Below are 16,461 nucleotides of genomic sequence, written 5' to 3'. Positions count from 1 at the left end.
CATTTGATTTTGCTGTGCAGCTGCCAAACTAAAGTTTGTTTAGTTCAACTGCATTGTACTTACTGTGTAAATGTTCCATGGGTTTTAACAGATTTTTAAAATTAGCAGAAAATTTGTGAAATATGGCCCTGAACGTATAGTAGGTTATGAGAAAATGATTTAGTTTCAAATGAATGCTTTTTATTACATTAATGTTTTGAACTTAAAAAAAAAACGTCTTAATATTGAAAATTGCAAAGTTTTACTTTTTTTCTTTTTTTTAAAGAAAGAAACGTTCACAACCTCAGTATGCATTAAGACAACAGTTTATTTTTCCAGCTTTAGCTGACTTTAAAAAGCACAAGACCCTAAAAGTTTTGTAATGTACTTATTAATCAAGCAGCACCTGTTCATGCAATTCTTACAATTGCAATTTATATATATTTTTTTCAAAGGATGTCAAATAAGCCTTAGTAACAAACTGCAAATAATGAACATAATGTTGCTTAAGGAAAATGTGTGGGTAGGATTTCTAAAAATCACTTATAAAATATTTAATATTTTAAATATTTAAAGCTTTTTAAGAGCCTTAAGTGCACAGAGGCTCTGGTGATAAGTACAGCAGGACTATAATTACCAATCCTGTATTCACAATTGTAGTAATTGGAACTTTTTGCTTCACAATTCTAGAAAGAAGAGCTAGGAATTCTGTCTTATCGCAGTTCTGACTTTCTCAAAATTCACATTTTACATTTCACAGCTTTGCAATTCAGAAAAAAAAAATAGCCAAGTCAGAATAGAGAGATATTAGTTACAAATGAACTTTTTTTTCAGTGGCTAAAACAAAGTGTTCACGTGTAAATATGAATTGATATACATTTAATATAAAATATTTAAGGGAAAATATTTGTTCACTTTTATTAATTGTGTAAACCTTACAAAACACATGACATTTCTAGATATTTACAGATGCTACAAATAAATAAAGCCTTAGCATACAAACAAACATAGCTAAATCTTTTTTACTTCAATCAAAAACTTAAAGCTCTTCAAAACTGTAAGCTGTTACTAATCTGTTTTCCTATAAAATGAGGCAATTTCCAGTGCTATATATTGTATGTAATAAATCAGCAGTTGGAGTGTATCCTCCATTAAGACATTGACAATCTCTTCTTTGACACTTAGGCATCTGATAACTACTATTTAGTATTTACGTCCATTTAATTTCCACTCTCCTTTATAAGGCTTTGACCCCAGGCCAATGATCAGTCCTTTTTCAACAGACACAGTGTCCTATTTAGTCTCTCCTTGGGTCATCTAGTCTTGCGATCATTCAGGATCTTCTGGTGTCCATTGGGCTCCAGGCCGTGGAGTTTGAGGTGGTCTTTACTGTAGCGGCGGATCAGAGCTCCAGGAAGCAGCGCCACACACGCGATCAGCAGCAGCTGCAGTAGGGTGGACCATGAAAAGATGTCATCCAGAGAGTTGATCTCTGACAAGACGGCACCCGTATGGACACAGATGAAGTTGTAAGGGATTAAACCTGGGGAGAGAAATAAAGGTTTTGTTAAGTTTTTTTCTATAGCGTTTTTATTTTTAATGTAAATAATGTAGATTATATATATATATATATATATATATATATATATATATATATATATATATATATATATGAACAGGTTAAAGTTAAACAATAAAAATCCCATCAGGACAGAACATATTGAATACATCAGACAGCAAAATAATTTATTATGAATGTGAAAAAAATTCAAAACTGCTTGTATTCTAGCAAAAATAAAACAAATAGGACTTTTTCTAGAAGAAAAAATATTATCAGACATACTGTGAAAATTTCCTTGCTCTGTCAAACATCATTTGGGAAATATTTAAAAAAGGAAAAAAAATCACAAGGGGGCTAATAATTCTGACTTCAACTGTATATAAGTGAAATGCAGATTTCTGAAAGCAATATTACCATATTTAAGTATGCTGATGACATGTCTGTGGTTGGACTTAGGGTCAAAGGAAAGGAGGAGCTAGAGAGGGTCTACTTTGAGCACATAGAACATCTGGTGACATGGTGCGAGGAGAGTGCTTTGTCACTAAATGCTTTGAAAACTAAGGAACTAATTATTGTAGGAAAGGGCAGCCTATATGTCATCCAGTTACCATTGAGGGTCAACATGTGGAGATTGTAAACAGTTTTAAGTATCTGGGGATGATTTTAGATAGTGGCTTTAATTTTGGTGAACACGCAGACTATATCTATAAGAAGGCAACACAGAGACTCTTTCTTTTAAGGAAATTAAATAGTTTTAATGTTAGTATGGGTATTCTGAGAAAGGTTTATACCAGTCTGGTTGAAAGTATTATCTCCTATAATATTTCTTGCTGGTACCGAAATCTTGGAGCTAGAAGCATGTATAAACTTGTAAAGATCGTTAACACCGGTAGTAAGATCAGAATGGACCCCCAGAAGTAGCTTGTGGAACTGTATATAAATCAAACCAGACGGAAAGCCTCACAGATAGTTCAGGACTCAATTTGAAAAGCTTCCTTCTGGTAGACGATACAGAGTACCCACAGCAAAAACAAATATTTTTAAGAAATCTTTTATACCGTCTGCTATTACCATATTGAATAAATGACAATGAAGTAGATAAATGTATGTCTAGGGTTGAGGTTTGGTAATCTGTGGTGTAGAAAGCTTTGTGTTTGTGTTTGTGCTCTGTGTTTGTGTTCTGTATTTGTGATGTTTGGGAGGCCAAAAATGAACTACACGTGTGGACAATAAAGTTTTCTATTCTATTCTATTCTATTCTATTCTATTCTATTCTATTCTATTCTATTCTATTCTATACCGTACATTTCAAGTGAAATGTTACATTGCGAATGGAGACAATGATGTCATACATCCAGCACCTTAAATTGTCTATTAATTTCCAATTGATTGATTGATTGGTTGGTTGATTGATTGATTGATTGATTGATTGATTGATTGATTGATTGATTGATTGATTGATTGCAACCAATCACACAGTTTTCTGTTGCACTTAAATTTAGGTGTTGTTTGTAAACTGACAAATTTTGTTTGCACCCCAACAAATTATTTCATAGTGCTGTGCTAACATCAGCATTTTTGTTTGCGTTGCTATATTATGACAAACAATTTCCCACAAAACACATCATTCCATATTCTGCAATAATGCTTTTTGGTTTTGATATTGCACCCCTACTCTGTATTGAGTATAGGATTTTTTTTTTATGGAATAGTTTATATACAGTTTTAAACAGTTGCTGATAACATTTTGTTAGAAAGTTATTGGTAAAAATTCCAAATGAGAAACTGATAACATAAGTAATATGTATTTGACATACATGACAAGAGTAACAAATAATTAGGTAATGAAATAAAATATTGTCACACAAATATTTCTGAAACTGCTAAGCAGATATTAACCAAACAGTCTACTAATAATCTAATCACTGCTAGCTGACAAGTTTTAAAGTTACTTAAAGTCAACATGCAACAGATTAATTTTTATTATAAGCTCAGAAAAAAAAGAACTGCAATGTACTGTTATTACACCTCCAACAAAGAAAATATATTCATGTATAAGTGCATGAGTAAAGTAATGCTCACCAATGAGGATGGAAAAGAAGAATATAGGGATGGGGATGTTGAAGATTGGTGAAGTGACGTTCAAGAACCAATTGGGTGTCATGGGAAAGAAGCGCAGAAAGAGCAAGAAGAAAAACAAACTGCTCCTGTTCTCTTCCACCTGATAAAAAGACATATATCATCATCATATTTCAACTCAGAAATTGTAAAGATAACAGATGAAAATAATTATAATCATTTAGAAAAAAAATATTAAAGAGATAGTTCACCCAAACATAGAATTTCTGTCAACATTTACTCTACTTTCTTCTGTTGAACACAAATGAAGATATACTGAAGAAGGTTGGAAAGCAGCAGCTATTGATTTCCATTGTATTTTCAGTTCCTAATATGGAAATCAAGGTTTACTGGTTTCCAACAGAAGCATTTCTCAGAACATGTCGCTTTGTGTTTAGTAGAAGAAAAAAATTTATAAACGTTTAGAACCACTTCAGTGTGAGCAAATGGTAAAAATATTTTCATGTTGGGTTGAACTTTCCCTTCAGGAAGCTGTTCATTGCCAACCGGACCAAAAACTTTGTAAAACATCCTAATTAGACAATAGTTCAAAGATTTTTTTTTTTTTTTTTTGTAACTGAAGTGCAAGCTACACTATAGACCATTTCAATGTGGCGATGTCACTGGCCCATAAACATTTGCTGCTTGTTGTCAAACTATTTTGTCAATTTAACAATAGGAAAATCATATCTTAATGTTAAAATGCATGTCATAACATTATTTATTAATATGTGGACATTTTTAGATTCTTGAAAGCTATGCAAATTAAACATATAATACGAGAAATATGTTAGGACCATTGTTATTGTTTACATTACTCAAAATGGTCTATAAATCAACTTCAGTGTTACACTTTACGTGTTATGTTTCTGTATTTCTAGCTTAATTTTGTAACGTAAGTACACTTTTTTACTTAGTAAAGAACTAGTTTAATGGATTAGTTACATCCTTTACACACACACACACATTTAAAGAAATATCGGTCCCACTTTATTTTAAGTGGCCTTAACTAATATGTACTTATATAGGAATTAATAGTTTGTTATAATGTACTTATTGTGTAAATACATGTATTTACTGTGTACTTACGCTTGATTAATACATGTAATTACATCTGTATTTAACTTTTGTAATTACATTTGTAAATACACTGTTGACCATCCCTTACACCTTAACCCACCCTTAAACCTACCCATGCCACCAAACCTGTCCATAACCCAACCTCCATCCCAACTCAAAAGCACCACAAGTGTTCACAAATACATTATAAACACAGTAAGTACATTGTATTTAATTTTTGATATAAGTACATAGTAGTTAAGGCCACTTAATATAAAGTGGAACTGAAATATCAATAACATCAGCCAACTGTTTATCCTTTTCGGTGTGGGTTCATCGCATGTATGTACAAAGTTCAGTTCCACTCATGCATTATTTACTCTAAGCTATTCCACACATAGCTGACTGTAAACTTAAACATGTCATTTGTACAGTAAACAGACGATCAGTCAAATGTTTGCAAACATTCATATTTGTTTCATGCATATGAAGAAGCCTCTCCTGCTCACCAAAAGTACATTTCAAAATAATAATAATAAAATGATGAATTTTCAGCATAATTACTTCAGAGTTAAGTGTAACTTTCAGAACAAGTGTTATTATGATTATCTGCTAATTTATAACAGTCATATATTACTATTCATAAAGGTTTTTATTATGAATCATTTTTTCATTTGTGTTTTTTGGAAACATAAATTTGACTTTATATTATGCTCAAAAATGACCAGCATATGTATGAAATAAATTATTTTGCAACAATATAAATCTATCTATGTTTTTTGTCACTTTTGATAAGTAATAAAGTAATTTATTTAAAGAGTAAAGAGAGTAATTAATTATATCATAGTTTCCACAACTGTCTACTTATGTTTCTTGATAATGAATTATTCATATTAATATTGCTTCTGAAGGTCACACTGATGACTGGAGCATATCTGAAATATTATGCATTATAGTTTTATTACTGTGATTACCAGGCCCAGATTAAGAACTCAGGGGCACATTTTCTTGTAAGGCCCCCTACCCCACCGCACCCCTATAGTTGGATTAAAAAAATAAGAATAATATAATAATTTTCAAATAAAATGAATCTATTAAAGTATTATAAGGGGCATTTTTAATTTAAAACTTTTACAAACATATAAAGCATATTATTGCCATGGCATATAACACATAATGCCTCTCCAATCTAGTTCTATGAATCTGAGTCTTTCATAATACACACACTTATCAATGATTTACTGTCTCTCTCCTCCTCTCCCTGTATTTTCTCTACTCTCGTCGTGATGAAGAGGCAAACACCATAACTTGATTATAAACCTGATGTTGCTAACATTTAACACCAGGTGGAAAACAACTGTTTAAAAATATAATCACTACTTACTGTAGATGCTGTTACACAGATAAAATAGGCTAAAGTTAAACATTATTAAATACCCACGAGGCACTTGTGACTTTATATCACATTTGCATTTTTTTTTAAATGTTTCTTTTCTATTAAAAATAAATATATTTTCAATCTGATATGTAATGGGGAGAGAAAAAGTAGCACAACTTCAGCAGATGGTGGATTCGAACCAGTTTGATGATCGATCGCATCAAAGGATAATGCTGTGTGCTTTACGAGGTACGCCATCCACGCTGTAATCCTGCTTCGCTCTTTACTCATGTTGTCTCTGTCAATCAGGCATTGATGGGCGTAAACCATGAATATACCTTATTCCAACTAGGTGTGCTTTTTGCACTTAGCCTAAAAATACACTCTGACATTGGCTTTTTCCTCTATCTATCTGTCTATCTATCTATCTATCTATCTATCTATCTATCTATCTATCTATCTATCTATCTATCTATCTATCTATCTATCTATCTATCTATCTATCTATCTATCTATCTATCTATCTATCTATCTATCTATCTATCTATATATCTGTCTGTCTGTCTGTCTCACTTTACTTTGATGGTCCCTTCAATAAAAATGTTGTTGATTATTGTCATGCGTAAGCTTATTCACAAAAACATGCATCTCAGGAAATATGAAAAACACATATTTATTAACAAAACCACTCACAACAGGCACTAGAACACCAAAACACAGGTAGGACAGGAAGTTGTGACAATACTGAACAATACAGTTTTTCTCAGTCGCTTTGGTGCATTTCTCACAACACTATTTCCATTTGCACAATAGTTAATGCGTTTCTCAAAACAAATAGTATAAACTGCAAAATCTAGTTGATAACCTGTAAAAGTGTCATTTGCTCAAAATGGATAGCTCATTCCTCAAAAGCAAGTATTCATGTCAGTGAAAGTCCTGACACCATTGTTTATGAACAAGATAGTCAAATGGCTTTGTCATGTTTTCATTATGACAGTTAACTCTGTACATTTTTTCCAATGCAAAAAAGTCAGATTTTGGTGACACTTCCTGAAAATTCTCAAGACAGCACTATATACTATTTGCACAGCCATTTGAAAACTACAGTGAATTTAGACATCACTGCATTTAGTGAGGTATCTGAGTACAAGACACTGAATATGTGTTTTACATTTTTACTGCATTTGCTCTTTGCAATTCTAATTTATTCACATCATTGTGCAAAAGAATAAACACACCTTATTTACAACAAACATAAACTTTCTTTGGGTAGAGCTGTGCACAACTGTAAACAATATTGCAGAACATATTGGAACTGAACAAACAACATACACAGGTCTGTAAATCATTCCTGAAATTGTAAAATTTTTAAGACGTTTTCAGGAAAATAAAGATTTACATTTTTTTGACAATTAGTTCAACATTTTTTATATGCTGACTCAAGTGATGAGATGAGGACTATTAGTTTTAAATGGATAGACTATTCAGCACTCAAAAGTTTAGTTAATTTTGACTAACATGACAGAGGCAAATAATTATGTATGTTATAGAACAGCAGAGAGTTCTATGAAAGCAATTGATGCACGCACAATAGCATTTGCAATTTGTAGGAAGGAATGAGAAACTGCTACTATGATGTGCACAAATGAATAATTGTTTAAAAAAAAAAATGTATTAACTGTTGTGCAAATGTAAACAGTGTTGTGAGAAATGCACCAAAGCGACTGAGAAAAACTGTAAACTAAGCACACTTAAGGACGAATACAAAACACATGACTGAACTGATAACTAACAGGGGACACAGGTGGATATACAGTTGGAATAATTGTCAGTAAAACTGAACAAAGAATCACATGAAAATAACAGAGAGCACATGAAACACAACACGACACAACAAAAACACCAGATTGTGATAATTATAAGTTACATTGAATGTCTGTTTTTGAAGCAGTATCAGCAGATGTAAATCAGACAGTCTGCTATAATCTGAGAAACTAATGAGAATTAGTTTGCATGTAGTTGCAATATAAAGTATAGTCAACAAAACATCAAATAAAAATAAATAAATCAATATAAAATAAATATATGATACTCATAGAATGCTTGAATTAGCTTCTTTTTTTTATTCATGCATTCTCTGGGAATTAAACCTATAACCTTGCCATTGTTGTGCTACAGAGTAACAACACATGCAAAGTACAGTATAAACAAACAAAATGCAAAGTCACACATGCACTTCCTGACTATTTTTAGAACATTAATTAATGTGCTGAAGGGTTAGGGGTGACCCACCATTCTCTGCAGCATTGCCACTTTCTCAGGGAAGAGCCTGACAATGTGACGTTTGCCAAACGTGCGAGACAGCAGGTAGCAGTTGGTGGAACCCACTGTAGTCAAAGTGCAGGCAATGATGAGTCCATGTAATGGCCCGAACAAAGCCCCTGACAGCATGTTCTAGACATGACAAGAAAGATTGGGAAAATATTTTTAATATTAAGCACTTTAAGTTCAGTCTACTAAGGTGGTTCAGAAAAACAATTACAATAAACTGTTTAACACAGTGGATTTCTGTTACCAACCAGAAAAGATGAGCCTGGAATGGCGAAGGACTGTTTGTAGAGGTAGGCACTGCAGAAGAGGATAAACACATAGCCTGTGTGTTCTGTCTTGTAGAACTTCAGAAGTTCGGCTAGTTCCCTCAATTCCTCCAGATCAGATGGGAACTTCAACCTGGAAAAAATGAAGGACATATCTATCTTTAAAGTCACACCACACGGTGGTTCAGTGGTTAAACTATTGCAACAATTTTATGCACTACTTGCAACAAAAATGTCTTTTGCTTGAGCCCAAGCAAGGATGGGATGAGTTTCTCATTCAAAAAACGTAACCCTTAAAAACAGTCACATGAGAATCACAAACAGGTATGCGTGCTGTGACTGGGTTGGTACCTTTTCAAAAGGTCCATATTAATACCTCAAGGGTACATACTGTATTAGTACCTTAAAAGTACAAAAGTGTTCTTCTTTATATACTATAATATATACTTTTGAGGTTCAACTATGGACCCTTTTAGTACAAATGTGTACCTTTGAAAAGGTACCATAGTGACAGCTAACGTACCTGTATGTGATGCTCATGTAACTTTTTAAGGGTATAAACAATTTCTACTAGATCTAAACGTAGTTACCAGTCTACTAATAATACTGCTCTAATTCTCCAGTACGGGTTAATTTGCATGTAGTTGTAGATTGTGGACAATCAATCAAAAGTGGACAGAGTACAATGTGGAATGTTACTGACAAAGAAAACGACAGAATGACGCTTACACACTTCATAACCTTCTGATCTATTGAACGTCACTGTGGCAGAGAAAACTCAAACACATGCAAAGAAAACAAACACCAACACATTGAGAAAACATCTGAATTTGACAACGCGCACTCACACACACACACACACACAACTCGCAAATTTAGTTTTTCTATATCCATATACAACAAAAACAAACATTAATTTGGATTGTGCAGACTAATGGACTAATTAATTAATTAATTTGTCAATCTACCTACCTACCTACCTACCTACCTACCAACCAACCAACCAACCAACCAACCAACCAACCAACCAACCAACCAACCAACCAACCAACCAACCAACCAATCAATCAATCAATCAATCAATCAATCAATCAATCAATCAATCAATCAATCAATCAATCAATCAATCAATCAATCAATCAACCCACCTACCAACCTACCAACCTACTAACCAACCTACCTACTAACCAATCAATCAATCAATCAATCAATCAATCAATCAATCAATCAATCAATCAATCAATCAATCAATCAATCAATCATACTCTCAACCCACCTACCAACCAACCAACCAACCTACCTACCTACTAACCTACCAACCAACCAACCAACCAACCAACCTGCCAACCAACCAACCAACCAACCAACCAACCAACCAACCAATCAATCAATCAATCAATCAATCAATCAATCAATCAATCAATCAATCAACCAACCAACCAACCAATCAATCAATCAATCAATCAATCAATCAATCAATCATACTCTCAACCCACCTACCAACCAACCAACCAACCTACCTACCAACCAATCAACCAATCTCAGGAATTCTTATAGCAGTTCAAATTGAGTGTAGAGTGAAGGATTTATTACTATTATGTGTACCAACAACAAAATTGAATTGTATTGAATTTGGAGTGTGTAATATAATTTTTAGTTTATTCGAAATTATACAAATAACACTTGATTAAAAAAAACATTTTATGTTAAAATGACCTTTGGGGCAGATGAAGGTTATTCCCCAAGGGTTTTTCTTGACCTGAAAAAGTTTTAAGACTCCTGATAGACACTAGACTGTCAGCAAGATAAGAGTGAAAACTGTCCACAGTGTGAGCAAAGGAACGAAACACGATCCAGCAAGTGGATGGAAATAGACTCTCAGCTGTGAAAATACACTTGTGTGTCTGTACAGGCTTGGCTGTACTTGAGGTCCAGATTGTTTGAAATGTCTTGAAACACATCTGACAACATCATCAATAAATGTGTATGTAGTATGGACTGTAGTTCTGGTCATTGGCCTGCAGCACATGAATCATATCTTGTGCAGCTGAAAGTAATCTAAGCTTCTTGCGGCCATCCAGTGGGTAATTTGGGCACACAGTAGGGCTGTATTCCCCACCCATGTGCCAAAGAGGAGGGTTTGATTTCACATGTGTACCCAGTGTGACGAATATAAGCTTGTGATTATTCCTAATGCTGAGTGTACACTAGTGTGAGTGGCTCACAAGTACAACAGTAAGAGAGACCAGTGTGGACCAATTGGACAACAAACAACCTCAATAATACAAAAAAACATTTTCTTACACCATATAATTTTCTAGCAATTGTTTTTATAGCTTCTAGTACTTTTTAAACTTAAAAAAAAGATTCTAATGAATAAAGTAAAAAGTAAGTGAACTTTTAAAAAATCTTTACTCAAACCTTTTTAAACAAAATGACAAGAGTGCAAATAGGTACAATAGAAAAAAATGTGTATTATTCAGCGATAAAATTATCAAGATCATTTATTTAAGAAGCAAAAATACTTAAGATTTTCAAGTTATTTTTTGGAGAATTTATAAAACACTTTTAAAAAAATTGTAAGGTAAGAGGTAAGATAAATAATAAAAAATAATTTATCATATGTTATTTATTTATTTTAAAATTGCTTTATGTTTTCAAACATGACTACTTTAATAAGGTATATGTTGATTTAAAATGTTTATACATTTTTAATTTGACTAAGAAATGTTTAACTAGGAAATCTAACTAAAACATTTTTTTATTATTATTATGTTTTTATATTCATTCATCCATCCATTTTCTTTCGACTTAGTCCCTTTATTAATCAGGGGTTGCCACAGCGGAATAAATCTCCAAACTCATCCAGCATATGCTTTATGCCCTTCCAGCATATGTTGATGCCCTTCCAGCACTGTGAAACATTCTTGCATTTAAAAACATACACTATGGGTAATTTAGCTTATTCAATTCACCTATACTGCATGTCTTTGGACTTCGGGGGAAATCAGAGCACCCGGAGGAAACCTATGCCAACACGGGAAAAACATGCAAACACCTTACAGAAAAGCCTACTGACCCAGCTGAGGCTAGAACCAGCGACCTTCCTACTATGAAGAAATCAAATGACCCACTGTGCCCCGTGACGCCTATGTTTTTATATAATTTTATATTATATAATAAATACAGGGCAAAGCAGTGGTGCAGTAGGTAGTGCTGTCGCCTCACAGCAAGAAGGTCGCTGGTTCGATCCTTGTCTCAGTTGGCGTTTCTGTGTGGAGTTTGCATATTCTACCTGCATTCGCGTGGGTTTCCTCCGGCTGCTCCGGTTTCCCCCACAGTCCAAAGACATGCGGTACAGGTGAATTGGGTAAGCTAAATTGTTCGTAGTGTATGAGTGTGTGTGTGTGAATGTGTGTGTGGATGTTTCCCAGAGATTGGTTGCGTCTGGAAGGGCATCCGCTGCGTAAAAAAAACTTGCTGGATAAGTTGGCGGTTCAATCCACTGTGGCGACCCCGGATTAATAAAGGGACTAAGCCGACAAGAAAATGAATGAATGAATAATAAATACAATAGAACAAAAATGTGCTCTGGTACACTGAAAAAAATTATTCAAACATGATTCCTTGGGTTTACTCAATTTTATTATGTTAAGTGGTTGTAAACAATTTAATTGTGTTGAATTTAAACAAACACATTAAGTTGAACATTATTCAATTTAATTTGATTGTTTAAATTCAACACAAATAAATTGTTTGCAACAGTTCTGCATGCAACACTTTTTTCAGTGTAGATCTAATGAATTTGTTCTGCAATAAAATAATCACAATCATTTATTTGAGAAGCAAAAATACAAAAGATTTTAAATGTTATTTTCTGGAAAATGTATAAAACACAAATTTTTTTGCTTAAAACAAAAACGAAAAACTGCTAAAGAGGTAAGATAAGTATTGAAGAAATAAATAATGTATAGTATTTTATTCATTTATTTATTTAAAATGAGTTATTAAACTAAACTTAGTTTAAACTAAGTTTAACTAAACCAATTAGAACTTAGTTTAAAAAAATATGACTACTTTAATATATGTTGATTTAAAATGTTTACACAGTTGTAATTTGACTAACAAAAATGTAACTAAATGTAACTAAAGAATAATGTAAAGAAATCTAACTAAAACAAAAAAATCTAATTTATTATTACATAGTTATGTATTTTACTATTCATTTAATTACTTAATTGTTTATTTATTACATACTTTTTCCTTTAAAAGCACTTACATGTTCAGTCTATTTAAAAGGCCATAAAAACTGCAGATTTTTATAGCTATGCTGATGTAAAACACGATACATGCATGTGCTATGTTAACGCAAAATTTCCCTTCTCTGATAACCACTGAAATTCCCATCCTAAAGACTCCAGCATCTATTTCCACCACTGTTGAGTACACAGAGTACAGCTGTCTCTGACATCACCGCTGAACAACATGTGAAAAACTTCCTCTCAGCCTCATCAGCTCCCAGGGTACAGAAGAGTGAGCTAATCAAGAAATGAACCACGACATGCGGGTCACAAGATACTATGAAAAGGTCAGATCTTTAGATGGAATGTGATGATGGTGGAAGTACAGCAGATCCATTACTCAACACGAAACGTCCTTTTCACTTCTTTGTTATTCAAAATATCTGGAAGACAGGATGAAACTAACCCTAAGCTTGGAAGCTTTTGAGACCTTCTTCTCTCGATTTATTTTAGCTTGTGCTGCCAAAGACATGTTGTATGCTGTATGAAACTTCCATCTTTTTTTTACACTGTGTTGCACATCACAGCAAATTCAAGGGGGTTTCAAAACACTCAGAAGGCAGTTGCCTGATCTTATAACTGTCACCTCATGCCCTCCGCCAGGCCCCCGAGACTTGTCTGCTAATGCTGAACAGCTTTCAAACATATCAAGAGAGAACACAAAGATAAATACATTTATATAATTCATTAATAATAAACAATTGAAATGTTCCAAATGAAAGGATGGGGATGGATGGATGGATGGATGGATGGATGGATGGATGGATGGATGGATGGATGGATGGATGGATGGACGGACGGATGGACGGACGGATGGATGGATGGAAGGATGGATATGCTTTAATTGATAAAAAACTTAAACAAAGTGTTGTCACAGTGATGCCATAGAAACAAAAACATATTTGGTGAAAGGTTTGTAAGCTAAACATTTATTTCTTATTGTGAAGAAGATGTTGATTGTGTAAATAATGTTTTTATTTAAATTATAAAGAATGCTTTGTGGGATAGAATGTATGGCTGCTTGATAGTGGAAAAATTACACATATTTTGTATTGTAACAATATATATTGTGACATGAATATAATTTCACCAGATACTTTAGATAGCTCTATTTGGAAAGATTTCATTAATTTAGTTTAAAATAAGTCTTTTTATTTGCAGTGCTTCTGCTTAAAATATAATAAGTCACAATATAAATATAACAGAGTTAAATAAACAATGCTTTATAGTTTTCTGGAGAGAGAAATTTTATTCAAATATTATTCAATACAGAAACTTAACAATCAATTAAATGTAAAATAACATGGTCATCATTGTATAGTAATTTTTACAAAATAATATTTCATAATGTCTTTATCTTTTAATCTTTAAAAAAAAAATCTAATCCAGTGATGTGACACATTATGATATTGATGCTCAATTAATATATTGTTCAGTCCTAATGAAAAGTTAGTATGGATGTTAAAAATTCTTTGTGAAATAACTAAGGGAGATAAAGAAGCTTTATTTTAAAGATATTGATGGATGAATAAATGTATGGATGAATATCTAATATATTGATATATTAATATATATAATATATTGTGTTTTGACAATGTACAGCTAAAACAAAATGTCAAATTACTCTATCCACTGCAAAAAATGATTTTCTTTTTGTCTAATTTTTGTTTGTTTCCAGTGCAAATATCTTAAAATTCCTAATTTGAGAAACTTTATCAACTATATGCCCCCCAAAATTAGTTGTTTTCAATTTTTTTTTTATTAAAAAATGGGGTGATCAAAATAATTTTGTTTTCTCTTTGAAATAAGATTTAGACAATCTTTTTAGTTGTTTCTTGATTTAAGAATATTTAGATATTGTAACAAAAAAAAAAAGATCAAAAAGTAAGAAAAGCATTATGTGCAGTGTCCAAATCAAAGAGATACATGTTTAACTCAACAGTATTCAGATAGACCAAAACATTTTTAATGTAGGAATGTCATAATGGCAGTACACTTTTCAATTCAGATAGAATGATTCAATTTACAGTAAGTGGCAATTAATTTATTTATTTATTACAATCACATCAAATTAAAAAAAAAATCCAGCTTTCTTTAAAACATTTTACTTTAAAAAAGAGAAAGTCAAACAGGATTGGAAGTGGGGCGAGTTAACGACTAAATTGTCAGTTTTGGTTGAACTGCTCCTTTAATATTATTAAACATATTAATAAAATATTTAAATCAGCGTATTAATAATCTTAATATTGTTATAACATAGGCCCTAATGTTTAAAACATACCATATATTTTCTTATATGATCGTTTTATTATAATTAATCAAATAATTAAAATTTATATATATATATATATATATATATATATATATATATATATATATATATATATATATATATATATATATATATATATATATATAATTGATATAATAATTTAGTAAAATAAAACAATGTTTTCCCTATTATTTTACACGAATATTGGCCATATATAAATTAACCCTGTTGTAATCTGTGCTAATTAAAACATTGTAGACACATGTGTTACCAACTTACTCAATATCCAATTTGAGTTCATTATATTTATTTAGCTATACATACAAACATAAAATTCCCCAGGATCAGACAGATTGTTGCAAAGCTATCTCACAGCAATTCGTAACGTTTCGATTTATCAATTCTTGTGAATTCGTAAGATCTCATTCTTGCAATTTAGTATGATTATCTCGCAATCACGGTTAGGTAGGTGTGGGGTTGGGTGCCACGCCTCCTTTAAAAACTCACCAAACTGACAAAACATTAACGTAAAAAAGTTCAATTACCTTACCTGAGCACTTTCTCCTCCGGCTCATCGTCTGTGTGTTCTGGTCCCGTGTCGTGAACTCGAATAGCACGCGGACCCGGCGGCAGGAAGGCAGACAGCAGATATAAGTAAAAAGTTGCTGCGGCCACCAGAACGATTAAACCCCAAATTGAGCGCATAGTCCCGGGATAGATCTGCCTAAAACCGACCCTTCTGCACTTGCTGCTACACCTGTTAAATAGCAGATCCGGTCGGTGGGCAGTTTATACATGTTACGTCTCCAGCTCATGGAAGTACGTGGACTTACTGTATTGCGACAGTGTGAGTGAAGCCCCTTATGAGGGTGGACCGATCTGTCACATGAGACCCCCCAAATATTTGAGCCCATGGTGAGGTAACTCTGGAAAAATTCTGAGTAAATAAAAAAAACATGAACATACAAAGACTAGAATTGTATAATGTTTGGAAAAATTCAATACTACTACTATAGTAAAAAAATGTTGAATGCTTAAAAAGAAGGCTATGTATTTATTTTTAAATTTCAAAATTATTATTTATTCCTGCAATGGAAAAGATTTTTTTCCATGATACATGTCATCCCCCTAATCCAGTGGTTCTGCAGAATGTGTATGTCTCTCTTATTTGACACAAGGATCAGTTCATGGATCTC

General features: G+C 32.7%; 1 protein-coding gene across 2 annotated transcripts; it reads right to left on the bottom strand.

Moving 5' to 3' along the window:
- Positions 1–287: 287 nt before the first annotated feature.
- tmem41ab (transmembrane protein 41ab) lies at positions 288–16,118 on the bottom strand. Of its 2 annotated transcripts, none has more exon segments than NM_213083.1 (5): positions 288–1,522; positions 3,623–3,761; positions 8,388–8,549; positions 8,675–8,825; positions 15,816–16,013. In NM_213083.1, coding segments are annotated over 5 exon segments (837 nt in total). In that variant the 5' UTR covers positions 15,971–16,013; the 3' UTR covers positions 288–1,292.
- Positions 16,119–16,461: the final 343 nt, after the last annotated feature.

Source organism: Danio rerio, chromosome 1, assembly GCF_049306965.1.
Source record: "Danio rerio strain Tuebingen ecotype United States chromosome 1, GRCz12tu, whole genome shotgun sequence".
NCBI classification, from domain to species: Eukaryota; Metazoa; Chordata; class Actinopteri; order Cypriniformes; family Danionidae; genus Danio; species Danio rerio.
Note: the sequence above shows the minus strand (reverse complement) of the source record. Positions and strands in the feature narration are given on the sequence as shown.